Genomic DNA, 23,458 nt, shown 5'->3' with positions numbered 1-23,458 from the left:
AGGTTAAGATAAATGCTTGACCTACATGACTCCTGACCTAGCCTGTAGCCACTCTGGTGGCCTTGGCCTTGGGTCAGGAATCTTAGTGTCTCAGGCTTGAAGGAGAGGAGTGGAAAAGAGATTCCTGGCATCCCTGCCTTCCCTCCTTAGGATCCCAGGTCCTAGGCTGGCCCAGCCACAAGCAAGGGCTCAGGAGGGACCCACACGGATATGAGGGTTCATGAGTGGGTCGAGATTGGGATCGCTGTCAGCAGCAGCCCGGCCCAGGCGAGACATGAGGGCGAGGAGGGCCAGGAAACCCAGAAGGCCCAACAGTAGCAGCAGCCCCGCCCGCTGGAGCAGGGTCAGCGGCCGCTTTCGAGACCCAGCCCGGCTCCTGGGGGGAATGAGTGCAGAGTCAGGTTAGGCCCTTGGTCCCTGGGGCACAGAGAAGAGCCTTAGTCACCATCCTTGAGCCTCAGTTTCCTCATCTGCGCCACAGGGATGATCACCCCTGTACCTGCCACCAGGTGGAGTCATTGTGCAGCTCACAGCAGCTGAGGCACATGTTTTAGCCGAGACTGTGTTTTGGAAACTGGGATATGTCAGGCATGGGGGAGAGTTACAAAGATTGGGTGCTGTTGGAGCAGGAAGGGGCTACAGAGAGCCCAAGTACAGACCTCCTACAGGAGGTAAGAACAGCCACAGAGAGAGCACCTCAAGGTAGCTACTGCCCAGCCGAGGCCTCTGCACAGACCCTGCACTGGATGCCACCAATGCCCAGAACCAGCCCTGCTGTCATCAGATCTTTCCTCTCTTGGATTATCTCCTCTCATCCCCTTCCTGCCATCCTGCCCTGACTGACCCCATATACCTGAGCAACTGGGCCAGCCAGCCCAGGGCTGGCCGGCGGCGGTACTTGTCATCATCACAATCCCCATGGAGGCCAGGTAGTCGGTCATCATCCCGCGTGTCATACACCTTCCTTGGGGCTGCAGGGATGAAGCCACCAGCATCAACAGACTCAGAGAAACTAGCCCTGTGCAGGGGGGTATCCTAACCTCCCCAGCCTGATAGAGTATCATGGAACTGAGGGGAGGCCATGTCTGTGCTTAGGGTGAGGAAGTGCCACTTTGGGGGAGGCTCTGGATCCCCAAGTTGCCTCCACCCACACCACCCATGCCCTTTCTGTCCTTCTCTGGCTGGGACAATCCCATGGCTCACCATGAGTCAAGGGCTCAGTATTGCCCATGTGGATGACCGTGTGCTGCTCGGGTCGGCTGGGAGAGGCAGGGGGTCGGGGAGCCTGGCTGTAGAAGGCTGGGGCAGCGGAAGCACTGTCTATGTCCTCCTGTCCGGGGGTACTGGTGGCTGTGGGTATGGAGAGAGCCATGAGCAGTGCAGAAAGGCAAGGTCCCAGAAAGCAGGTAAAGGCCACCACTTACCATTAAAGCTGGACCAATCAGAGAAGTCGGAGGAATTGAGGGGCTCAGGCTCTGGGCTTATCACCTCATCAATCTGGAGGAAGGAATTTGGGTCACTAGCCTGACCAGTGTTGTCCCCACCCACCCATCTGGCGAAGAAGGTAAGGCTTGGGGCAAAGAGATGGTCAGACAAAGGGACTCTCACCAGAGGGAGGCCCAGTCCTGACCGGGCCCAGTTGACTGTGGCTAGCTTCTCTCTCAGTGCAGAGGCCACAGGGCCAGCCAGGTTGCTTGGAGGGAAGATGGGACCATTGCAGCTGGGGCACTGATAGCCAGCAGGTGCTGTATTTCGGGGTAGCTGGGCTGCACGTTCATTGAGGCAGGCCCAGTGGAAGAGATCTGAGGGCCCGTGAAATAAGGGAGAGACACAGGAAGAAGACTCTTTGGGTTCTTAGCCCAGCAATAGCCCCCATCCCACTGCCAGGATGAAGGGACATACACATGTAGGCCCAGGGCCTTGCTTTTCCCTCCTCACTCCAGGTCCATTTCATCAGTGTTGCCTAAGACTTCGGCCTTCTTGGATACCACCCACTAAAGTCGAGGCAGATGCTACAAAACTGCCTAGCGCACAAAGAGGTAGGGTGGGCGGGAAGAAAATGCCACCAATGTCTTTTAGGGAGTCCTTTCTGGGCCTGTACTCATCATTCTCCTTGAGCTAACAGTGAATCAAGAATAGTTTCCAAACAGATTCCTAGATATACACATAGGCACAAGGATGCATGTACACATCTATGGACACAAATATTCCTGTGCTTATGAATATGTAACCCCAAAACAAATGCCATTCCTTATATCCACACTAGCTCCCATGAACTCATTGTATATGCTCACATGGTTGCTAACACTCAAGGATCCTGATCAATGTTTTCTCCTTGTATGTCCACAACACACCTGTGACCATCCACTAATGTACTAATGAACATCCCATGTAGAGACACATGAAGTCATGCAAATTACACACACCCTCACATTGAAAAACACATAGAGCTGTCTCTTTTGCATCAGCTCCTTCAAAAATTGAAGCTGACGTTCTTACACCAGACCAAAGTCATAACACGTATGACCGATGGTTCCGTCTAGCTAACTTTACTGTGGGAAACTCTTCCTCTGTTTGGTACTGGGATGAATAATAGATCCTAAATATCTGAAAGTCCCATGCTGGTGTGGCTGGCAACTGCCGTCATCATAAGTTTGACAGGCTCTTGCTCAACTCTCCAAGACTGGCAGAGCAGGAAGTAGGAGCTTTAATTTTTAGGAAAAGACATAGGGGCCTAGAAAGGGAAAATGACTTGCTTGAGCTTACATAGCAGGGAATTAACCTAACAGGGCAGGAATCTAGGGCTCTGGCCTCCCAGGCCTGGGGAATTTATTATGCTGCTTCTGGAGGAGGGCTTGGAAACCAATCACCAAGATGGCTCTGGGGCTACCCTGATCCCTCCAGGATGATCAGGCCTCACCATAGCAAACAAGACGGGTTGTCTCTCGGCTGGCCAGAGGTGTGCTGCACAGGCGGCAATTGGGGTTGTAGTCACTATCTTGTAGCCACTGCAGGTAGGACTGGACGATGCACTGGATGGAGTGGGAAAGAGAAGTCACAGTTGGAGCCTAGGCCCCAAGACCAACCACTCCAAAGTCCAACTGCCTCTTTTCTCTCACCACAGACACATATCCTTTCGTTTGTTCAACCAGTAAACATTTATTAAGCACCTACTATGTGCCTGACTCTCTTAGGGGCTGGGGCTATGGCAGTGAGCAAAATAAACCCAGTCCTTGCCCTTATGGAGCTTACAGTCTAGAGTGGTGCCCCTCAAGGGTTTGGAGGAAGCCAATATCGCCAACCACCCAGTCCCCTGCTCAGGCGTTCCTCTGAATGTCCCACCTTGGCGTGATTGGCTACCAGGCAGTGCTCGCAGACGTTGACTCGGTGTTCAAAGCAGAACAGGTTGGTCACCTTCCTCTTGGGGCACTTGCAAAGTCCCATGACCGACCCTGGGGGAGAAGCCAGGTCCTACCAAGCTGCCACTTGGGTCTCACCAGCCCCGTCCGTTTCCACTTAACTTCGACGACACCTCTCACATCCACGCAAACCCAAAATCCCGGTCTTGCTGGTGTCGGGTCACGCCCCCTGCATAAATCCCCCGTACGGCGACCCCTCATTCTTTCGGTATCCCGCCCCCAGTCAGGCCTCTCAGTCAGCTACCCACTGATACCCCTGGCCCCGCCCCCAAAGCCCCGTCTGGGCCCCACCCCTTGCTAGCCCCGCCCCTTTCTTTACAGACCCCCCCACTCTCGAAGTTACTGATCCGCCGCGGCACCGGTCCCGACGTGCGCGAGCGGTGATTCGAGGCGCGGAAGGACAGGGATTGCGCTCTTCGTAGCTCCCGCTCTGCCCGCTTCAGCTCCGGCCGCTCCGATTATCCCTCCGCTGCCACGTCTCTTCCGGGTACGGCGCGCGCTAATGACGACACCGCGCCACCGGCCACACCCCTGCAGAGGCGTGACAGGAAGGCGAGCGAAGAGGGCAAAATCCAAGCGTAGCGGCCCTCACGCCTTACGTCATTTCCGCTTCCTCTCTGACCGGGCGGGTAATTCGAACACTTCCACTTGCAACTGCAGACGGCCTTCCCAGTTGGCACGAGCCTCGGGCTCTGGCGGCAGAGGAGGTCGAGGCCCAGACTAGATATGACTGAGAGGCGAACGCGGTCCGGAGGGGCCGCTCGGCGCTCGGGTGAGCAGAGGGAACGCGGGAGAGGTGGGGCTGAGCCGTTTGGGATCGCAGGCCCTTCCCCACCGAGCCAAAGAATGCTTTTCTCCCTCAGGAAGGCGCCCCCAGAGGGTTTGTTTGGGAACCTTCTCTGACCCACTCCAGTCTCGGTCTCTGGACTCTAGGGCCTGGAGTCCTGCTCAGCCTCTCTTCATTTTTCTCTATAGGGCCCAGGACCCTATCTTCTGCTACGTCTCTGCGGCGGTCCCAGCGGAAATCAGGCTCGGATCTTCCGAACTTCCTTCCTGAACTCAGTGGGAAGGTGAGCCCTGGGTTTCTCAGTTACTGCCCAAGAGGCCCCAGCACTAATGTAGAGCTCATGATCACTCCTCTTTTCCAGGAACCCCATGCGGCTCCAGTCAGAAAGCCCATCGTTTTGAAGAAGATCGTGGCTCATGCTGTGGAGGTGAGGGTTAAGAGACAGGGTTGTGAGTGGGGGGCCAAAACTGGGAGCTGGCTATTTGATCAGTTGGTGTTGTTCCCCACAGATCCCAGCTGTCCAGTCGCCTCGCAGGAGCTCTAGGGTGAGTTCATTTCCAACGGCTTAGTTGAGTGGGATCCAGGTCACTATAGAGCTGGGGAGCAGCATATTGCCTTCTCACATCTACTCAGGGAACTCTTTTGCAGTATTCTGGAACAATTTACTTTTGGACAACATCGTACATTGCCAATCTTGATTACTCCCTGCAGACTTTTTTCATTTTTAGCTCTTTATGACCTGTGTATTTTCTACCATTTTCCTTAAAATGGTGAGCTGTGTCCTATCCACTGTCTATCCGTTTTATTCTCAGTTTTTATATGTGGTTGTTATGAGTTATATTATGGTGCTTTTACAGTTTTAGCAGAACTTGTTACAGAGAATATTTCATTAAGAGGAAATCTGACTGGGGGTATAGGTCAGTTGGTAGAGTGCTTGACACTAAAGCACAAGGCCCTGGATTCAATCCCTAGCACATACACACACACATACACACACACAAAGAAGAAATCAGAAGACATAGTCAGTTAGAAATGTTAATTTTATTCTTTGAAGAGTTTGTGGGATTTACAGATGGGGAGAAAGACAAATGACCAAGTGATTACAATATTATTTGTCCAGAGCTGCAAAAAGAAAACCAGGTGCTATGGATGGTACCCAACCCAGTGGCTCAGGGGTGTTTTTACAAATATTTAGAAAATTTTGTGGGGGGGGGGGTAACCAAGGATTGAACTCAGGGACACTCAACTATTGAGCCACATCCCCAGCCCTATTTTCTATTTTATTTAGGGACAGGGTCTCACTGAGTTGCTTAGCACCTTGCTTTTGCTGAGGCTGGCTTTGAACTTCCCATCCTCCTGCCTTAGCCTCCTGAACCGCTGGAATTACAAGCATGTGCCATCCACACTTGGCTAGGAATTTTTTTTTTATTAGCTTATTAATAGACATAATATTGGGGTCAACTTTGACATAATTATACAGTGTGAAACATAATTTACTCCAATTCAGTCCTCAGCACTTTCCCTCCTTTCTTCCCCTTTCTTTTCCTTTTCCTCTACTCCATTGATCTTTCTTCTGGTTTTATATATTTTTTTCTTTTTTTAAAAAATATTTTTTAGATGTTGGTGGACCTTTATTTTATTCATTTCTTTATCTGTGGTGCTGAGAATCGAACCCAGTGCTTCACATATGCTAGGCAAGTTCTCTACCACTAAGCCACAACTGCAGCCCCTATATTTTTTCTTAATTAGTGCATCATGGATATACATAAAGATGAAATTCACTGTGGTATATTCATGTACATAGGAATGTTTGATCAAAATATTCCCACTGTTCTTCCCTTTTTCTGTCTTGCCCTCAATCCCCTTCCTCTATTCCACTGATCTCTCTTCTGTTTTCTTGGGATTCTCCTCTCCTTCTAATTTTTTTTGTTCTTTTTTTCCCTTAGTTTGGTCTGGCTTCCACATATGAGAGAAAACATTCTGCCCTTGATTTTCTGGGTCTGGCTTATTTTACTTAGCATGATGTTCTCCAGTTCCGCCCATTTACCAGCAAATGCCATAATTTTATTCTTCTTTATGGCTTAAACCAAATTAAAAGTAGGGGTATTCTGGGCAAAATAAGCCATGTTTGCAGAGATCTAGAGTCCAAAGAAAACTTATGAGGTGTGAGGAATGGTAATTTGTGTCTGCAACAGACTTAGTCAGGGTAGGGGAGAGAGCTTGCTAAGCCAGGGCAGATCCTAATGAGACATGAAGAGCAAATTCCAGGGCTTGGGCCTCATCCTTGGTCTGTGGGCAGCCTTTGGAAATGTTTTGTTGATGTTGTTATTGTTGTTGGGGATGGTGCTGGAGATCAAACCCAGGGCCTTGTGCGTGCCAAGTAGGTACCACTGAGCTACCTCCAGCTGACCTTTGAAAAATTTTAAGGTAGGTAGTGACTGAGTCAAGCTTGAGTATTACATAAAGAACCCTCTGGGGACATGAGGAGAATGACTGTGCTGGGGCCTCCACACCAGGTGTGAGGACATGAAGCTCAGGAATCCTTATATAAGATGGTAAGGGCCTGACTAAGGTATTGGCAGAGTGGCACCTTCCTTTCCCCATTTTACGCATGACTGACCTGTCATGCAGCACTGGACTCAAAGGAGATCTCCTCCCATAGACCTTCCTTGACACCCTTACCCGGTCACTGTCACTTTCTATGTGTAATTCTCCTCAGGCCTTAACAGCGTGAGTGTACTTACTTGCATGTTTGATGTCTTTCTCTCCCTCTATGAATATAGACATCTGAGAGCAGGGACCTCAGTGGTAGCCACTTCTTCTTCTTTTTTTTTTTTTTTAATATTCTTAAGTTTTAGGTGGACACAATATCTTTACATTACATTTATGTGGTGCTGAGGATCGAACCCAGTGCCTCATGCATGCTAGGAGAACTTTACCTCTGAGCCACAACCCCAGTCCTAGCCACTTGTTTTTATTTGTTGACTGATAGATTCATGAAACACTGAGCAGGATAAAGTTGCTGGAATCTGGTCAACTGGCCATAGGAAATGAGGAAGAAGTAGTCAAGAGTAATCCTAATTCTGTTCATCATCCCTTTTACTAACACCTATCATACAGGTTCCCCAAAGCTTGAAGTGAGGAAAAGTTTCCTGATAACTTTTAAAGTTATCAGGAAACTGATAAAAGTTTCCTGATCTATTTCCTTGGCTTTCGATCACAAGAGTCATTAAATTTGTCCTGCGTCCACCCTTGTCTTGACCTTCAGGAAATTCAGTGTGAAGTTCATGGGCATGAATTCATCCTTATGAGCACCTACAAAATGCAGGGTTCTGCTGGAAGTGCCAGGCATAGGCAAGTCAGCCAGTAAGACTAAAGACCCCTGCTCTCAGGTAACTTCCATTCTGATTGGGTGATTGAGTCAACCATTAACCAAGCCAACATCAGGTAGCAGTGTTGCTACACAGGAAATAAAAGAGGTCATTGTGACAGAATAGCTAGCAGAAGCGAGATGGGCTGATGCAGATTTGATGGTGAGGGACAGCCTCCCTGAGGAAGCATTGGAGCTGAATGGAATAATGAGGAGCCAATGTATGAACCTCTAAAATACATGTCTGCTGCCTTTGCCGTGGCTCTGTTGGTCTCTGCAGAAGCTCTCCAGTGGCTTACGGAGGACCCAGTGAAACACCCCCACCCCTGTTACCTCTCAAACCTCATCTTTAGCTCCTCTCCCCTCGGGTCACTGCAGCCACACTGGCCTCCTTGTTTCTTCATTCTGACTGGCACACTCTTGCCTCAGGACGTTTACATCTCTATTCCTGCTACTGAGAACACTTCCTTTAGATGTCCATATGACCCACTCCCTCACCATTGTCGAGTTATGTTTCACATGTCTCCTCAGTGAGGCCTATGATTCCAGCCCATTCCCAGAACTCTATTCAGTTGGTTTTTGTGGGCTTTGATTTTCTGTAGTGTTAACACCCTCACTTAACACATGGGTTCCTGTTATGTTTTAGAATAGAAGCACTGTAACAGTAGAGTTTTAATTCATTCCCTGATGTATTCCCAGTGCCTAGAACAGTGCCTGGCACTGAACAAGGTGAACAAATGGACATTTTAGGAAAAACTTAAGCAGCTGTGTGGCAAATGGATCATAGAAGGCAAGGCTGGAGACAGGCAAGGATTAGGAGTTCATTGAGCTCGTCTAGATGGAAGCTTGGGTGATTTAGTGAGAGGTGGCTGGATGCCAGACACACTTTGAAACAGCAACAGCACTAGCAGATACGGCAAGTATTCCTGAGGCAGAAAAGCAGGCTCCTCAGAAGCAATGACTAGTTTCTTTTTAAAAGTATCCGTTCTGGGCTGGGGTTATGGCTCAGTGATAGAGCACTTGCCTAGCACATGTGAGGCACTGGGTTCGATCCTCAGCACTACATAAAAATAAATAAGTAAAATAAAGATATTGTGTTCATCTAAAAAACAAAAAAAGAAGAAGAAGAATTATCTGTCCTTTCCAGCCAGTCTCCTTGGGCCTGGAAGTAAGTGGTCCAGAAATGTGTTCTCTCCTGTTCTGGTACAGATTGCTTTTTTCTTGGAGAAAGAAAACAACCCTCCTAACATGCAGCCCACTAAAGAGGAACTATTCAAGACTCCTAGTATCCCTGTCACACCTACCACCACTCCTATGTCATGCATCCTGAATGGTGAGTCCAACTTCAAGGAAGGAGAACTGGATGCCAGAGACTTGGACATGTCTAAGAAAGTCAGGCGATCCTACAGCCGGCTGGAGATCCTCAGCTCTGCCTCCACCTCCACCCCAGGCCAACGGTCCTACTTTGGCTTTGGGGGCCCTGAAGACTTGTCCAAAGTCTCACCTGTGGTGTGTTCAAATTTAACTGAGGTCCCTGCAAAGCCCTGGGCCCCAGATACAACGCTCCCTGGAATCTCTCCCCCAATCCTGAAAGAGAAACGGAAGAAGAAAAAGGTGCCTGAGATCCTGGTGAGTGAGAGGTGGGGCCTTTTCTGTCCTCTGGCTGGCCATGCACACTGGAGGCTCTACACACAGGAGACATGCAGGGCCAGGGTGCAACTGACTCTTGGGGGAAGGTAGCACCTGCAAGGTGTGGGTGATGTGCTGCAGCTAACGTAGCCACCTTGCCACTTACCTGCCCCCATTTCTCTTCCCTAGAAATCGGAACTGGATGAGTGGGCTGCGGCCATGAATGCTGAGTTTGAAGCTGCTGAGCAGTTTGACCTCCTGATTGAATGATATGAAGTGGGGGTGCTCCTGGCTAGTCTCTCCCCTCCTCTCCCTGTACATCCTCTTGATGCCACAGACACTGGGGGTCCCCTCTGCTGGCTTTGTTACCCGTGCAGGTGCTATTGCTGCACATGAGGCCTGGCTACTCCTGAAGGCTTGGGCAGCCCCACTAGTTCAGGAAATGGGCCTGGCCTGGCCACTCATTCATCCTGACTAGTCACTCTCTCCTTCCTATCTTCCCAAGTACTGGGGGTCAGAGCCTATATCTGCTCTTGCTGGGAATTGTGGTTTCTCTGAACAGGACCTGCAGAGGGTGACCAGCCTTAAGCTGTCCCTCTGGAGTTGTCCTCTGTTGATGGCTTGGTTCCCAGCCACCGGCACATGTATGTAAAGAGGCTTTGAATTCCGTGGGTTTCTTGTTTGATTCCATAGATAGTTCAGGGGAGAATTAATGGGTTGGAGGACACTTCTACCCTTGAGGAAGAAGCTGGACATTCAACCTGTATGAGAAGTTTTGGAGGAGTGGAGAGCCTTAGTTGAGTCTCAGACCATAAATGTTTAAGGTGCCAGAGCCGGGTGAGCTGTCGTGCGTTGAGGTGTTTGATGAATTGCAGGCTGAGGGGGTGCTGCTGCTTGCGGCAGAGTGCATTTCAGGATGTGGCTGCCAGGGCCTTGGACTCTAATGCCCTGGTACCTGGGGCTTATCATCTCTGAACAGGTAGCCTGCAACAGGGGTCAGGTGACCCCTTTTCTCACCCACAAGGTCCCAGTCCCACTAGCATTTTGCAGATACAATTATAAAGTTTTAGGAAGCTTTTCTTGTGTGCCAGAACACTGCTGGGGTTGGTGGCAAGTTTCACTTTTAGTCTCCTTAAGCCCTCACCTGAGAACACTGCCAGGGTGGGTGCATCTCACTGACTTGGGAACTTTCCCGCCATTCCCTTTTCCGTGCTGGCGGAAGGTGTGGTTTCAGAGACCGCCCTGCCCACTGAGAGGCGCACTGCGCCCTGGGCCTGTTGCACTTTTGATGTTGACAAGCTCATGGAAGTAGAAGCTGACAGGCTGTGGAGAGGCTGGTGGACCACCAGGAAGAGGAGCACTTGGCAGGGGACTGGACGGAACAGGGTGGGACTGGTGGGCATGAAGGAAGGCCCTGGGAGACCTAGGCTGTCTGTCCAGCACCTTGTGCTCTGTGGAGGCTGCAAACAGGCCCTCTTGCCGGGGCCAACCCAGGTATCTGACTGGACCACGCCTGTAGAACTCTCCTCAGCTGGTCAGCAGGGCAGAGCCTTTGGGAAGAATCAGGAGGAGCCTCATGGTGTTGAGTTGATCTTGTCTCAGCAAGCCTTTCTCTGTCCCTGGGGAGCTGTATGCAGTGTAAAGAAAAACTGGGAGTCTGTTTTGAAATAAAGACGTGATTAAAGAGTTTGCCTGTTCAGACTGCTTTTATTGGGTCAGAGGCAGAGCCCAGGATATGAGACCCAGGATGCCAAGTCTGGTCCATGTCACAAGTGTTGTCCCTCTGTAACAGGCTGCCAGCCTGGCCTCTCTTCAGTGGCCCTGTGGTAGATCCCTGCCCCCACATCCTGGTGCATTTCTTCTGTCCAGTTACCCATCCTTGTCTCAGGAGGAAAGAAATGAGGTCTGGGCGAGGTGCCTGGGAACAAATCCTCCTGAGTCCAGCCTCGTTTCCTTTCCTTTGAAGGAGCCTGTGCCCTTCACACGGTGGCCTGGCCTGGACTCTGCTCGGCAGTGGGTGATGCAGGAGCGCCTGGAGAACAGGTCAAAGATGCTAATTCCTAGGAATCCTCCCAGTTGCGCTGTGGTAAGGCATAGGAGTGGTAACACAGGTGGCACCTCCCAGCCTCATTACCCTCTCGTCCCCGTGTTCTGGTCTCCTGGTCCTGAAGAAGTCAAGGTGGTGAAATTCTCCCCAGAGCCACTCCCCCCCACCCATGGGAGACAGGTGAAGGCCAGCTTTCTGAGACCTCAGTTCCCTTTCCTCCAAGTTCTAACCAGTTTATTTTAGTTTTATTGTAAAAGATGCCACCTTTTTTATTTCTTTAAATATACATTTTTTTTTTAGTTGTAGTTGGGCACTGTATATTTTTATGTGGTGCTGAGAGTCAAACCCAGGGTCTCGCACATGCTAAGCAAATGCTCTACCACTGAGCCACAACCCCAGCCCGCCATCCAGCAATCTTGACCAGCATCTCGGCTGCTGCCATTGCCCCTTCCTGAGGCTGAGCCCCTTGAGGGATCTGCTTCCTCCCACTTTACTGGTCCTCCCAGCATCTGGTCCACTTCCTCTCCTATGCTCCCACCGTGTGACAAGATGGCAGGCTCTCTCTAACAGCCATCATTGCTGATCACCTGACCCCACCTTTGACTTCTGAGGTTGTAGGCAAGTCACTTAACCTCTTTAGACTGTTTCTTTTCTTTCTGGTGCCAGATACTGAACCCAGGGGTGCTTTACCACTGAGCCATATCCTTAGCCCTTTTTAGTTTTTATTTCAAGATAGGGTCTCACTAAGTTTCTGAGGCTGGCCTCAGACTTGTGATCTTCCTGCCTTAGCCTCTGGAGGTGCTGGGATTATAGGTGTGTACTGCTGCACCTGGCTTACTTAGCTTCTTTGAATCTTGTGTTTTTTCTTGTTTTTAAGATAATTTGTTATCCAAAATTATATACATTATTTTATAATACAAGTATGTTTTATGAAATATTTGGGACATGCATACAAAATAAAAATTAATATCCTTTATCCCAGATTTAAATTTTAATGGATATCCTATATTTCACTGACCACTCTACATGGGGTCACTAGTACCCGACAGGTGCCTGTTGTCAAGGGGCAGCTTCTGTGATCCCACACACATCTTCCCCAGTACTCACAGTTGAGACACATAACTGTTGTCACAGCAAGTGCAGTTCCCCTCGCCTTTACCCCAGAGGCTCTCGGCTTCCTGTCCTCAAGTCTACTCCTTTCACCCACTCTCCAAACTATGACCCAAACAACCCAGAAAAACACAAAGATCTCCCTGCATTCTCTTCACTAGGGACCACAGCCCAGGCCCTGCCATAGCCCTGCATCTGCTCACACCAGTGGGAGTGTCCGCACCTGTCCACACCACGCCCTCTGAGCCTTCCTGCCTTTGCCTACACTCTCCGCCTTCCGCATCTTCCAGCCCTTTGTGAGCAGGCAGCAGGGGCCCCCTCCGTGCAGTCTTTCTGGAGCTCTGAAGTGGATCATGGATCCTCTGCGGCCAGGGCTTTCTGCACAGACCTGTGTGGCACATCTCCCTTCTGTCTGCACTGTAGGCATCTGCGTACCTGGGGTGTCTGTTTCCCGGAACTTCAGACAACGCAGTTGTTCTGTGTGTTCAGGACCTGGCCCCAGGCCCACGCCACAGACAGTGGCTGGCCAACCAGTGTTTCCCCGGGATGATGAACACATGAGTGAGCCGAATCCTATCATGTTAACAGGTTGTCACTTACTTACTTTTTATTATATTTTGGCCCTTCGGGCTACTTCAGTTTTTCTGCACTGTATAAATCAGCTACCACGACCTCCCCAGGGACTGTTTTTGTTTTCTTTGAAGTTGTTTTGTTAAGCCTAGTTTCCAAAGCAAAACTATCAGAGGCAAGATCTTGCCAGTGGATCTTGTTATACTCAGCCAGGGTCCCTTGAGACAGATCAAACCTGATGACAGAGATGGCATGCTTCTGAGTGGCCACCCTGAAGCTTGGCAAGTCCCTGGAGTGATGGGTGACAAGGCCCTCTGCAGGGATCTGTGTACACTGTGTGCACAGGAATGTGACTGCCTAGGAAGGCTCCACACATCCACCGGGCCTGGGGACATGGCTCAGTTGGTAGAGTGCTCGCCTCACGTGCACAAAGCCTGGGTTCAATCCCCAGCACAGGAAGGAAGAAAGGAAGGCTTCATACAACATACAGCACACTGTATAGAAGCCCACAAGTCCCTCAGGCCCAGGCAGAGTTCAGGGTGAAGATGGCCTACATCTGAGGTCACCACTGTCCTCAAATCAACTTGTCCTTAGTCACATAGCCAACAGGTACACAGGGTTCTGAAAAGTTGAGGGTGAAAAATGGTGACAATCTTTTCTATTGACTTATGACTATTTTTTCCATCAAGGCATTTTATTTAGACACATTATATAGAAATAATATATATACTTAGTAATATTTTTATAAAGTATAGTATTGTTTTATATTACTTGCATGTGTAATAGATGCATTAGGTTCTTAGAAAAAGGGTCCTAGGATTTTCTCTCTCATGTGTGTTTATCTTGCTTCCTTGTGGTCTGTGAATCCAGCTGAGATCATCAGTCTCATGAAACCAAACTGATGGGATGGGGGTAGATGATTCTACCATCTTCCTAGATCCTTGAGTTGTACATCAACTCTGGGACTAATCCCTTCATGCTTGTTTAACCTGCCTGTGAGGGTCACAATTTCCCAGCTCTGTGATCATCAATGATTTCAAACTTGCCAATGTCCCATGCTTTATTATCACAGCTAAGAACCAATGGCTTTGGAGCACAATCTGATGAGAGCCTGGTGTTTGCCTCTGATTCTGTTGATGCTCTGGAGAGCATTAGCCAGGACATTCATGGGCATCATTATGGTGGCATGGAAGGAAGGTGGCAGGAGAACAGGAGAGGCAAGCATTAAATCATAGGCAGCTTCAGACTTGTGACCTGGGACAAAACTGCTTTTCTAGTTCTGTTGTTAGAAGGTCTCACACGGCCTCTGGAGATGGAAATGTCCTCAGCCTCAGCCATGGCATCAATCACCAGGGACCTTGGGTGCTGGGGAGGGGCATTTGCTCAGCAGAGAAAACTGGGCAGCACTCACATTGGCAGAGTAGAGAGGGCAGTGGGGTGGGAGTGACCATGGCCAAGAACATGGTCTCGGGGATAAGTTTGGGATGGTGTCAGGAAATAAGGTCCATGGTTGGTCTGAATAGAAGCTTTTTTTTTTTTTTAACATTTTTTAGTTGTAGTTGACACAATACCTTTATTTTATTTATATGTGGTGCTGAGGATTGAACCCAGGGCCTTGCACGTGCTAGACGAGTACTTCACCGCTGAGCCCCAGCCCCAGCCCCGGCCCCTGAATAGAAGCTTTTTTGAAGTAGAAAATTAGGTAGAAAACAAGGGCCTCAGGTTGGAAGTCAAACTCAGTGGGAGAGTACTTGCCTACCCATGTGCAAAGTCCTGGGTTAAATCCCTAGCGCCACACATACACACACACACACAAAGCACGCATTTTTTAAATATAAAACTCTAATTAGGCATGCTATGTTGTATTGTTATATTTGCTGAATCTGACAGATCTAAGTCTTTTATTTTTTCTTTTTGGTACCAGGGATTGAACTCACACTGAGCCACATCCCGAGCCCTTTTTTGTATTTTATTTAGAGACAGGGTCTCACTGAGTTGCTTAGTGCCTCGCATTTGTTGAGGCTGGCTTTGAACTCAAGATCCTCCTGCCTCAGCCTCCCAAGCCACTGGGATTCAGACTTGTGCCACCGTGCCCAGCCAGATCTAAATCTGATAACTCCGATGGCTCTAGATTCCTGGACAACGGAGGCTTCCAGGATGAGAAGGCAGGCAGGTGGCATGGTGGGTATGGGTCACCAACCAGGCTGTATCTCCCTCAGTCTCTCAGGGGCAGGCGAGGAACCCCCTCCAAGGAGGTCTTGAATCCAGTGGTGCAGCCTGGTGAGGAGCAAAAGTCTATACCTCAGGTCTCCAGGGAGCCAAACATGGAGGTGACAGCAAACACTGGGCCTCCCAAGGCAGAGGGGAGGCAGGAGGGCTGGAGAGGTTCTTTCTGGGCCTGGGTGAAGACCTGACCTCTTCCTGTGGCCTCAGCTGGGGAGTCTGGGCCTAGCGACGGGAGAACCTCCCGGATAGCTCTCATCCATACCTCCCTCACCACTCTGCCTCCTTGGGCTGGGGATGCCCAGCATGAGCCCCTGCAAAGCAGGGCGATGGCAGGGGCAGCAGAGTGCGGGAGGACCCAGATTGCACGAGCAGCTCAAGACACTAGAGTCACCACAATACTTTCTCTGCAAAGCCACCTGTTTCAGAGCCAAAGCTAGACCTGAAGCCAGAACCTGCCTTCACGTTCCTGTTTACACTCTTGAACGCATCGGAAGACTCTGAATCGTAAGGCCAGTGTGTGTGTGAGAGAGAGACACACACACACACAGACAGAATCAAGCGGGAGGCAAAGGGTGCTTCCTCCCCACAGGAACATCCAGACCTGGGTAGGACTCAGCCCTGGGCTGCACAGATAGGACTCAAGGAGCCTGGGCTGCGGCTGGGCACTCCTACTCTGCGCCCTGCCCAGCCTCCAGATCCTCTGGTCCTACTCTCACTGCCCACCTGCCCCAGGGATCCGGAGATCCAGGAGAACCCGTTCCTCGATCAGGAAGACTGGGGCCCCCAGCAGACCTCAAAGGAGATGAGGAATCTGCAGAATGATTGCAGGAGGTGAGCCGGCTGGGCAGCCCCACAAGGCCAGGTGTGGTCCTCGGGCCAGGGCCATGGCTGCTGGCAGAGGCTGGGGTCGCCACTTGCCCTGCTTCCTTTCCCTCCTGCTCCCCTCCGTTTCCTCTCCCTCCTCCCACTCTGGCTCCTACCGCATCACCTTGCCAGCAGGCCCTCGCCTCCTTGCCACAGTGTCCTACGAGAGCAGGACCTGCTTCATGAGTGGGGGCCACATTTGGCCACAGCTGTTCCCTTTCAATCTGCTGTGTCGACGCAACATGGCTGGAGGGCAGTCTGGCAGCTTCCCATTTCCTGCCCACGTCCACGCGGGCAGTGGACATGGGGTTCCCCTCAGTGGAATGGGCTGGCTGAGAAATAAAAACTCATAGAAATAAAATGGCGAAAAAAACACAGAAAGCAATTTCAGAAGCTGATCAGATGGATCGAGCTTCTAGACAAAATGGGGCCGCGCCTGCTTTATAAAGTGTATCAGGAACATCAAAGAGATTCTATAGAAGGTTCTTCTCCAAAAAAGTTTAAAGGTGGGCTGCTCAGTGCCTAATGGGTTATGCCCGCATGTGTTTCACGAATAGCTGTCTGCACCCATCAGCAACCAGTCCCCACCTTTAATTGTCCAAGAACTGAGGTGGGCTGTCTGTCGGGGAGGGGGACTGTTCTCTGGATATTGGGCTCTGGAGCTTGTTCTGCGCGATCCCGATCCCGTGGCTGTATGCCCCTTTGTGGTAATGCCAGGGTCATGGCCCTACCTAGTGGCAGAGGGCCTAGGGCAGCAGTGGGGTGTTACAGCTCTCCCCCACGGCCACCCACGGGATCTGTGTGATGAAGCTGCCATTCACAGCTGACCTGAAGTGCTTGGGCAGGGCTGATTCCAGATTGACCCTCTCACTGGCCTGGAATCACACCGGATCCTGTCACAGCCCACAGAGGGGGCCGCCTTCTGCCCCTCATCCCCTTCCAACGGGATTTCAGAGAATTTGCAGCCCAGCCCATGTGATGAAGCAGCCTGTCCTTCTCTTGCTAAAGTAGGGGAAAAGCAAAATCTGTCCCTCTGGGGCCCTGCAGATTTGCCTGGGAAGAACATGTCTTTTCCCAACAGTTGTGATGAAAAGACAGGGCTTAGGAAATACTGGTCACAGAGTTGATGTAGGAGGCTGGGGCAGGGTGCTCCTGGGACAACAGCCTGGGGGCTGAGAGGGCTCCCTCTTTCAACCCTAGGCTTCGGGAGGCACTCATCACTACCCAAGCGGACAACCTGATCTTGGGGGAGAAGCTGCAAAACCTGGTGAGACCCCCAGCCCAGACCCCTTTGTCTTGCCTCCTCCTCGCCTCCCAGCCCAGCTCCCGCTGCTTAGTACCCACCTGAGGCCCTGCACCCCTGTGTTCCAGCCTACCGTGTTGTACCAGACCCTGCAGAAGGAAACGGGCCTGGGAGGAGGAAGCAGAGGTAATCCAGGAGGAAGCCCTGCCCTGCAAGCACTGGTGGACGGCTGAGTCCTCTCCGCCACACCCCTTTTTCTACAGCCTCCCCTCTCCCAGAAGGCAGCGCTGCTGGTCCTGCCATCTCCCCACACATACACAGGAACCAGAATCAGAGCTAGCAAGGCCTGATGCCAAAGGCTGGGCACTTTGTCAGAAGCCACTTAATCATCCAGCAACTCTTTAGATTTCAGCAATAAACTTCCCAGCTGAAATAACGCCACCATGTGTCCAAGGGCCTGGGACTTGGGTGGGGGGCAAGCAGCCCCCAGCTCTGAAGTGAGCCAGTGTCTGGACCACCCTCTGACTTCCTCAACCTCTTGTTCCTTGATCTGCCCCCTACATACATGGCCCTGCCCTTAGACTCAGAGGTGATGTTCCTGTGGTGAGCATTGGGTGGGACAGGAAGGGGGACTGCATTTCCTCCCCAGGGAGATCCAGGCACCTGCTTTAACTCCAAAGTGCAGAAAGACTTGAGGAAGTGGTGGGAAGAGCCACTTCACATTTTGTGACCTTGGATCAGCCATCTCCCCTTTGTAGACATGGAATGGGAAGAAGAGAGGCAGAGGGAACTCCCCAAGGGCCCAACACCTTTCAGGACTGGAGACGCATCTGGATTTTGGCTCTCAGAGCTTAAGAACTTGTGCCCATTCGCACTGCTGCCTTCTGCAGGTGTTCAGCTCTAGGAAATCCTCTCTAGTGTCGCATGATTCTTAGGTAAGAGGGGAATATGAATATATGTGTGGATAGGTATAGGTAAGGCTTAATTTTCAAGAAATTTAGAAACAACTCTTAGCTAGGTGTGGTAGCACACGCCTATAATCCCCATGATTCAAGTGGCCAAGGCAGGAGGATCACAAGTTTGAGGCCAGCCTGGAGCTCTTTTTTTTTTTTTTTTTTTTTGGTACTAGGGATTAAACCCAGGGGTGCTTAACCATTGAGACACATCCCCAACCCTTTTTGGATTTTTATTTAGAGACAGGGTCTCACTGAGTTGCTTAGGGTTTTGCTAAATTGCTGAGGCTGGCTTTGAACTCATGATCCTGCTGCCCTTAGCCTCCAGAGCTGGGATTAAGGTGTGCTCCACCGCGCCTCGCCAGCCTGGAGCTCTTTGTGAGATCTCGAGTCTAAATAAAAAATTAAAAGAACTGGAGATATGGTCAAGTGGTAAATTATCCCTGGGTTAAATCCCTGTATAGGGGCAGAAAGAAATGAAGGAAAGGGCTGGGGTTGTGGCTCAGTGGTAGAGTGCTTGCTTCACATGTGTGAGTCACTGGGTTCAAGACTCAGCACCACATATAAATAAATGAATAAAATAAAGGTCCATCAACAACTGAAAACATTTTTTAAAAAAGAAGGAAAGAAAGAGTAATCCTTATACAACTAGACAATGAAGCTACTTCAGGTTTTTGGTGTGTGCTTTTAATTTTTTTCCTTTTAACTATTTAACAACAGAAACAGGGAGATGGCAAAGCCAGTTTAAAAAAGGATACAGAAAACTGACATAGAGTCAAGAACAATAAAAAGAAGGAATCCTGAAATAAGATTGCTAAATTGATATAAAATTGAAGAATACTGGGGCTGAGGTTGTGGCTCAGTGGTAGAGCGCTTGCCTAGCACGTGTGAGGCCCTGGGTTCCATCCTCAGCACCACATAAAAATAAACAAATAAAATAAAGGCATTCTGTTCATCTACAACTACAAAAAAAATTTTTAAAAAGCACAAAATAAAGGTATTGTATCCATCTACAACTAAAAAATATTTTTTAAAAAAATTGAAGAATATTCTATAGGTCTTTTTTCTTCTTCTCTTCTGGGGATTGAACCCAGGGCCTCAGTACACTAGGCGAGACGGCTGTACCACGGAGCTACAGCCCCAGTCCTACAGGGAATGTATATGTTGTTGTTTGTTTGTTGTTTTCAGTGCTGGGAACCAGGGCCTCCTGCATGTGCTCTGTCACTGAGTCATCTCCCCAACCCCTGGGTACCTCAATCTCTAACTTTACAGAGCCTCAGCCCTAACCAATGATAAAAGCCCAGTCAAGTAGAATCCTTTCAGTTAGTCTCTGGCGTGACCTGGAGAGGGCAGGAATGATCTCTGCTTAGGGCACACTGCAAGGAGATACCAGCCAAGAGGATACAAGTTCAGCTTTTGGCTCCTCTGACCTCTGACTTGGCTCGACTTAAGCTCCTAGGAATTATTCCCAAGCAAAACGGCTGGTGACCCACTTGCCTGGTGGAGTTTTGAGCGTGGTGTGGCACGGTGCTAGCGCTCAGCGAGCGTCCGTTACTTTGCAGTGGAGGCAAGTTCTCGTTCCTGTGCTCCCCACAGGCTTCCTGCCCCACCAAATGGTGCTACAATTTCCTTGAAGAGGTGGCCAGATTGAGAGTGCTGAGTGAGGAGGTGCCTGGCAGGATCAGGGACAGTGGAAGCACAGAATGAATGTGGGGAGGAGGAAGGGATGAAGTTGTGGACATGAAGGGGCTCTAGGGCCACTGGAGTGACCTAGTCACAGAGTCAAATGGCCTTGGAGGGCTGTGAGCCAGCAGTGACTGTTTTGAAGGTCACTGTCTGCTGTGTGGAGAATGGACTGAATGGGTCTGTGGTCTAGACATGTCCCCCCAGAGTTTCATGTGTTGGGACCTTAATTCCCAGCATGGCAGTGTTGGGAATTAAGGTCCCAACACATGAAACTCTGGGGGGTCCTTCCCAGGACTCCACTGTCATGAGTGGACTTATAATCTTGAGAGTGTGTTGTTAAAACAGCAAGTGTGCCCCTGTGCTTTGTCCCCTTGCCCATGCCTGCTCACCCAGAAGGGCTTTGCCACCATGAGGACCCTCACCAGGTGCCGTGGCCTGGTGTTGCACCCCAGCCTCCAGAACTGGAAGCCAGGGGCTGGGGATGTGGCTCAAGTGGTGGCACGCTTGCCTGGCAAGCGTGCGGCCCGGGTTCGATCCTCAGCACCACATGCAAACAGAGATGTTGTGTCTGCCGAAAACTAAAAAAATAAATGAATATTTAAAAAATTCTCTCTCACTCTCAGAACTGGAAGCCAAATAAACTCCTTTGTAAATCACTGAGTCCACTGTGTTTTATTATAGTGACAGAAAATGGACTGGGACCAGGGACAATAAAGAAATCAGAGGGAGGCAGGTGAGAGGCTATTGCCACAATCCAGGGAAAGATGACAGAGTCTTGGACCAGGATGGATTCGGGATTTGTACTGATAGGCTGGAAGTAGAGTATGAGAGGAACAGGAATAAAAAGATAACTCCCTGATTTTGTGCACAAGTGACTAGAAGATGGAGTTGCTGTTAATTAAAGTGGAACCTCAGAGTGGGAGGAGGAGGCCTGCAGAGAAAGATGAGGAGCCAAGTTTTGGGTGTGTTCTGTAGGAGTGCCTCTTGATCACCCAAGTGTGTGTGCAAGCAGTAGCTGGAAACAATACAGGAATTCAGAGGATAGATTCATATTGGGGATAGATTTGGGGGGCTTTCAACCTACATGAGGTAATTTGTATTGGTCATCGCTGTGTAACCAATCAATCATTCCAAAACCTAGCAGCTTAAACTGATGAGCATTTACTATCTCACAGTTTCCATGAGTTAGCAATGTTGAAGTGGCTTCATTGGGTGGTCCAAGCTCAGGGTCTCTTGCATGGTTGCAATTGAGATGTCAACAAGGCTGCAGTCTTCTGAAGGCTTGGCTGGCCCTGGAGGACACACTTCCCACATGGCCCCTCACCATGTGGCCTGTCCACAGGGCTGCTTGAATGTGCTCATAACATGGCAGCTGGCAAAGGATCCAAGGGAGAGCCATGCAGAAACATAATGGGTTTTTTTGTTTGTTTTTGGTATTGGGGATTGAACCCAGGGATGCTTTATCACTAAGTTATATCCTCAGCCTTTTTATTTTTTTATTTTGAGACAGGGTCCTACTAAGTTGCTTAGGGCCTCACTAGTTTACTGAGGCTGGCTTTGAACTTGCAATCCTCCTGCCTCAATCTTCTGAGTCACTGGAATTTCAGGAGTGTGCCATCTCATCTGGCAGAAGCCACCATATCTTTTGGAACCTAACCTTGGATACAGTGCAGTTTCCTCTTGTCCTTCAAGGCCAGCTCGGAGGCTGGCCATCATAGTATTTAAAGCCATGATGCTGAGCGAGGTTGCCTAGGAAATGGTATAAATAGAGAAGAGAGCCTGAGCTCTGGGCCTCTGTGACAGTGAGAGTCCAGGACATGAAGAGTTCCCAACAAAGGGACCAAAACAGCAGCCACAAAGGAGGGAGACAGTAGGCCCCATGAGATCCTGGAAGCCAAGAGATTTGGGTGTCTAAGGCATTGTTACTGTTTTTTGGGGGGAATACCAGGGATTGAGCCCAGAGGCCCTTAACCACTGAACCACATCCCCAGCCCGTTTTTATATTTTATTTAGAGACAGGGTCTCACTGAGTGGCTTCGGGCCTCACTAAGTTACTGAGGTTGGCTTTGAACTTGCAATCCTCCTGCCTTAGCCTCTGGAGTCACTGGGATTTCAGGCATGCACCACCACACCCAGCTAATTGAGTGTCTCAAGTCAGAAAGTTTGGCTTCCAGGTCAGACTAGGAGAAGACAGGCCTGGCACAGCGGTGCATGCCACAATCCGAGAACTCAGGAGGCTGAGAATTGCAAGTTCCAGGCCAGCTTGGATGAGATCTTGTCTAGTGAGATACTGTCTCAAAATAAAAAATAGAAAGGGCTGGGGGTGTAGTTCAGTGGCAGATCACCCTGGTTCAATTCTCAGGACAAAGGAAGAGGAGGAGGAGAAGGAGGGAGGGAGAGGAGGAGAAGGAGGGAGGGAGGGAGGGAGGGAGGGAAGGAGGGGTGCAGAAGTGATTTAGCAACTTGAAGGACAACTGACTTTGCAGAGCCATTTTAGTGGAGTGGTGGGTGAAGCCTGATTGGAGTGGCTTCAAGACAGAATGTGGGGGGTGTTGGGGTTGTGGCTCAGCGTTAGAGTGCTTGCCTAGCATGTGTGCGGCCCTGGGTTCGATCCTCAGCACCACATAAAAAAAAAATTAAAGATATTGACAACTACAACTAAAAAATGAAAAAAAAATCATAATTAAAAAAAAAAAAAAAAAAACGACAGAATGGGGAAGGAGGCACTGAAGACAAGCCCAGACATAGGGAATTATCATCATAAAAGAGGACAGAAAGAGAAGACAGGTACTAGAGGGCAAGTGGCTAAGAGGTTTTTCAAAAGAGGTGTTAAACACCATAAGTGGGGGCTGGGGATGTGGCTCAAGCGGTAGCACGCTCGCCTGGCATGCGTGCCGCCCGGGTTCGATCCTCAGCACCACATACCAACAAAGATGTTGTGTCCGCCGAGAACTAAAAAATAAATATTAAAAATTCTCTCTCTCTCTCTCTCTCTCTCATCTCTCACTCTCTCTTTAAAAAAAAAAAAAAAAAACACACCATAAGTGGGTGTCCTAGGTGGCTAGAAATGGCCTTCTAAGGGAGAGTGGAGGAGCAGGACAGAGCTACAGTCCTTCAGTGGATCCAGGGTTGGGCTCCAGGGCCCAGGGTAGAGACTGGCCTTAGGTGGGGTGTGGGCCTCTTGGAGCAGGAGCAGGAGGGAAGGCCCAGGAGGCGGGCGGGGCTGGGAGTGCAAGTGGGGAGCTGCCCTCCAGCTGCCTCTAGTTTTCCTAGTGACAGAGGAAGCACAGTCATCAGCTGAGATGGGTGGAGAGGGGTTGGCGCTTGAAAGAGAGGAGAGACTTCAAAAATCCCCCTCTAAGTGCCTGTGAGAGTTAGGGGCCCACACGTCAGGTGACACTGCAGGCACATTCAAGGGCGAGGGTACAGGGGCAGCATTGCCAGCAGGGTGTGGTGTCAGTAAGTGTGACCGATGCTGAAAGGATCAGTGGGGCTGAGAGGGTCTGAAGGGCCTCAGACTGGACAAGGAGGGTGGCGAGGGAGGAAAGGAACAT

The 23,458-nt window shown here is 50.1% G+C and overlaps 3 protein-coding genes across 4 annotated transcripts; 2 read left to right on the top strand and 1 right to left on the bottom strand.

The window, feature by feature from the left end:
• Window positions 1-7: 7 nt before the first annotated feature.
• On the bottom strand, window positions 8-3,925 carry ZFPL1 (zinc finger protein like 1). 2 transcript variants are annotated; one of them, XM_081282664.1, is made up of 8 exons: window positions 3,743-3,925; window positions 3,343-3,452; window positions 2,921-3,032; window positions 1,609-1,802; window positions 1,425-1,497; window positions 1,204-1,350; window positions 854-971; window positions 8-376 (listed from the first exon to the last, which is right to left on the bottom strand). In XM_081282664.1, exons 2-8 carry the CDS (start codon window positions 3,442-3,444, stop codon window positions 190-192), a joined length of 933 nt encoding a protein of 310 aa, XP_081138790.1. In that variant the 5' UTR covers window positions 3,445-3,452; window positions 3,743-3,925; the 3' UTR covers window positions 8-189. The 2 variants fall into 2 exon arrangements, with proteins under 2 accessions (XP_081138790.1, XP_081138791.1); XM_081282665.1 differs by having other exon boundaries at window positions 3,763-3,922.
• A 103-nt stretch (window positions 3,926-4,028) lies between these two features.
• On the top strand, window positions 4,029-10,861 carry LOC308643054 (sororin-like). The gene is made up of 6 exons (XM_081282666.1): window positions 4,029-4,191; window positions 4,395-4,489; window positions 4,568-4,633; window positions 4,716-4,751; window positions 8,786-9,205; window positions 9,395-10,861. The coding sequence occupies exons 1-6, from the start codon at window positions 4,146-4,148 to the stop codon at window positions 9,473-9,475; spliced, it is 744 nt and encodes a 247-aa protein (XP_081138792.1). The 5' UTR covers window positions 4,029-4,145; the 3' UTR covers window positions 9,476-10,861.
• A 4,363-nt stretch (window positions 10,862-15,224) lies between these two features.
• Window positions 15,225-17,524, top strand: LOC308643055 (uncharacterized protein). Its single transcript, XM_081282667.1, has 5 exons — window positions 15,225-15,262; window positions 15,571-15,662; window positions 15,891-15,989; window positions 17,223-17,289; window positions 17,394-17,524. Exons 1-5 carry the CDS (start codon window positions 15,257-15,259, stop codon window positions 17,496-17,498), a joined length of 369 nt encoding a protein of 122 aa, XP_081138793.1. The 5' UTR covers window positions 15,225-15,256; the 3' UTR covers window positions 17,499-17,524.
• Window positions 17,525-23,458: the final 5,934 nt, after the last annotated feature.

The sequence above is a fragment of the Spermophilus citellus genome, assembly GCF_964194105.1.
Source record: "Spermophilus citellus genome assembly, chromosome: 2".
NCBI classification, from domain to species: Eukaryota; Metazoa; Chordata; class Mammalia; order Rodentia; family Sciuridae; genus Spermophilus; species Spermophilus citellus.
This window is presented reverse-complemented; position numbering and strand designations above follow the sequence as displayed.

Excerpts from the sequence above, each read along its gene's own strand:
- ZFPL1 (XM_081282664.1), bottom strand. The coding sequence starts at position 3,444 with ATGGGACTTTGCAAGTGCCCCAAGAGGAAGGTGACCAACCTGTTCTGC. Across the intron at positions 972-1,203 it reads TACTGAGCCCTTGACTCATG|CCCCAAGGAAGGTGTATGAC; the intron begins GTGAGCCATGGG and ends TCATCCCTGCAG. Across the intron at positions 377-853 it reads TGGCTGGCCCAGTTGCTCAG|GAGCCGGGCTGGGTCTCGAA; the intron begins GTATATGGGGTC and ends CATTCCCCCCAG.
- LOC308643054 (XM_081282666.1), top strand. The coding sequence starts at position 4,146 with ATGACTGAGAGGCGAACGCGGTCCGGAGGGGCCGCTCGGCGCTCGG. Across the intron at positions 4,634-4,715 it reads TCGTGGCTCATGCTGTGGAG|ATCCCAGCTGTCCAGTCGCC; the intron begins GTGAGGGTTAAG and ends TGTTCCCCACAG. Across the intron at positions 4,752-8,785 it reads CGCCTCGCAGGAGCTCTAGG|ATTGCTTTTTTCTTGGAGAA; the intron begins GTGAGTTCATTT and ends GTTCTGGTACAG.
- LOC308643055 (XM_081282667.1), top strand. Across the intron at positions 15,990-17,222 it reads CTGCAGAATGATTGCAGGAG|GCTTCGGGAGGCACTCATCA; the intron begins GTGAGCCGGCTG and ends TTTCAACCCTAG. Across the intron at positions 17,290-17,393 it reads GGGAGAAGCTGCAAAACCTG|CCTACCGTGTTGTACCAGAC; the intron begins GTGAGACCCCCA and ends CCTGTGTTCCAG.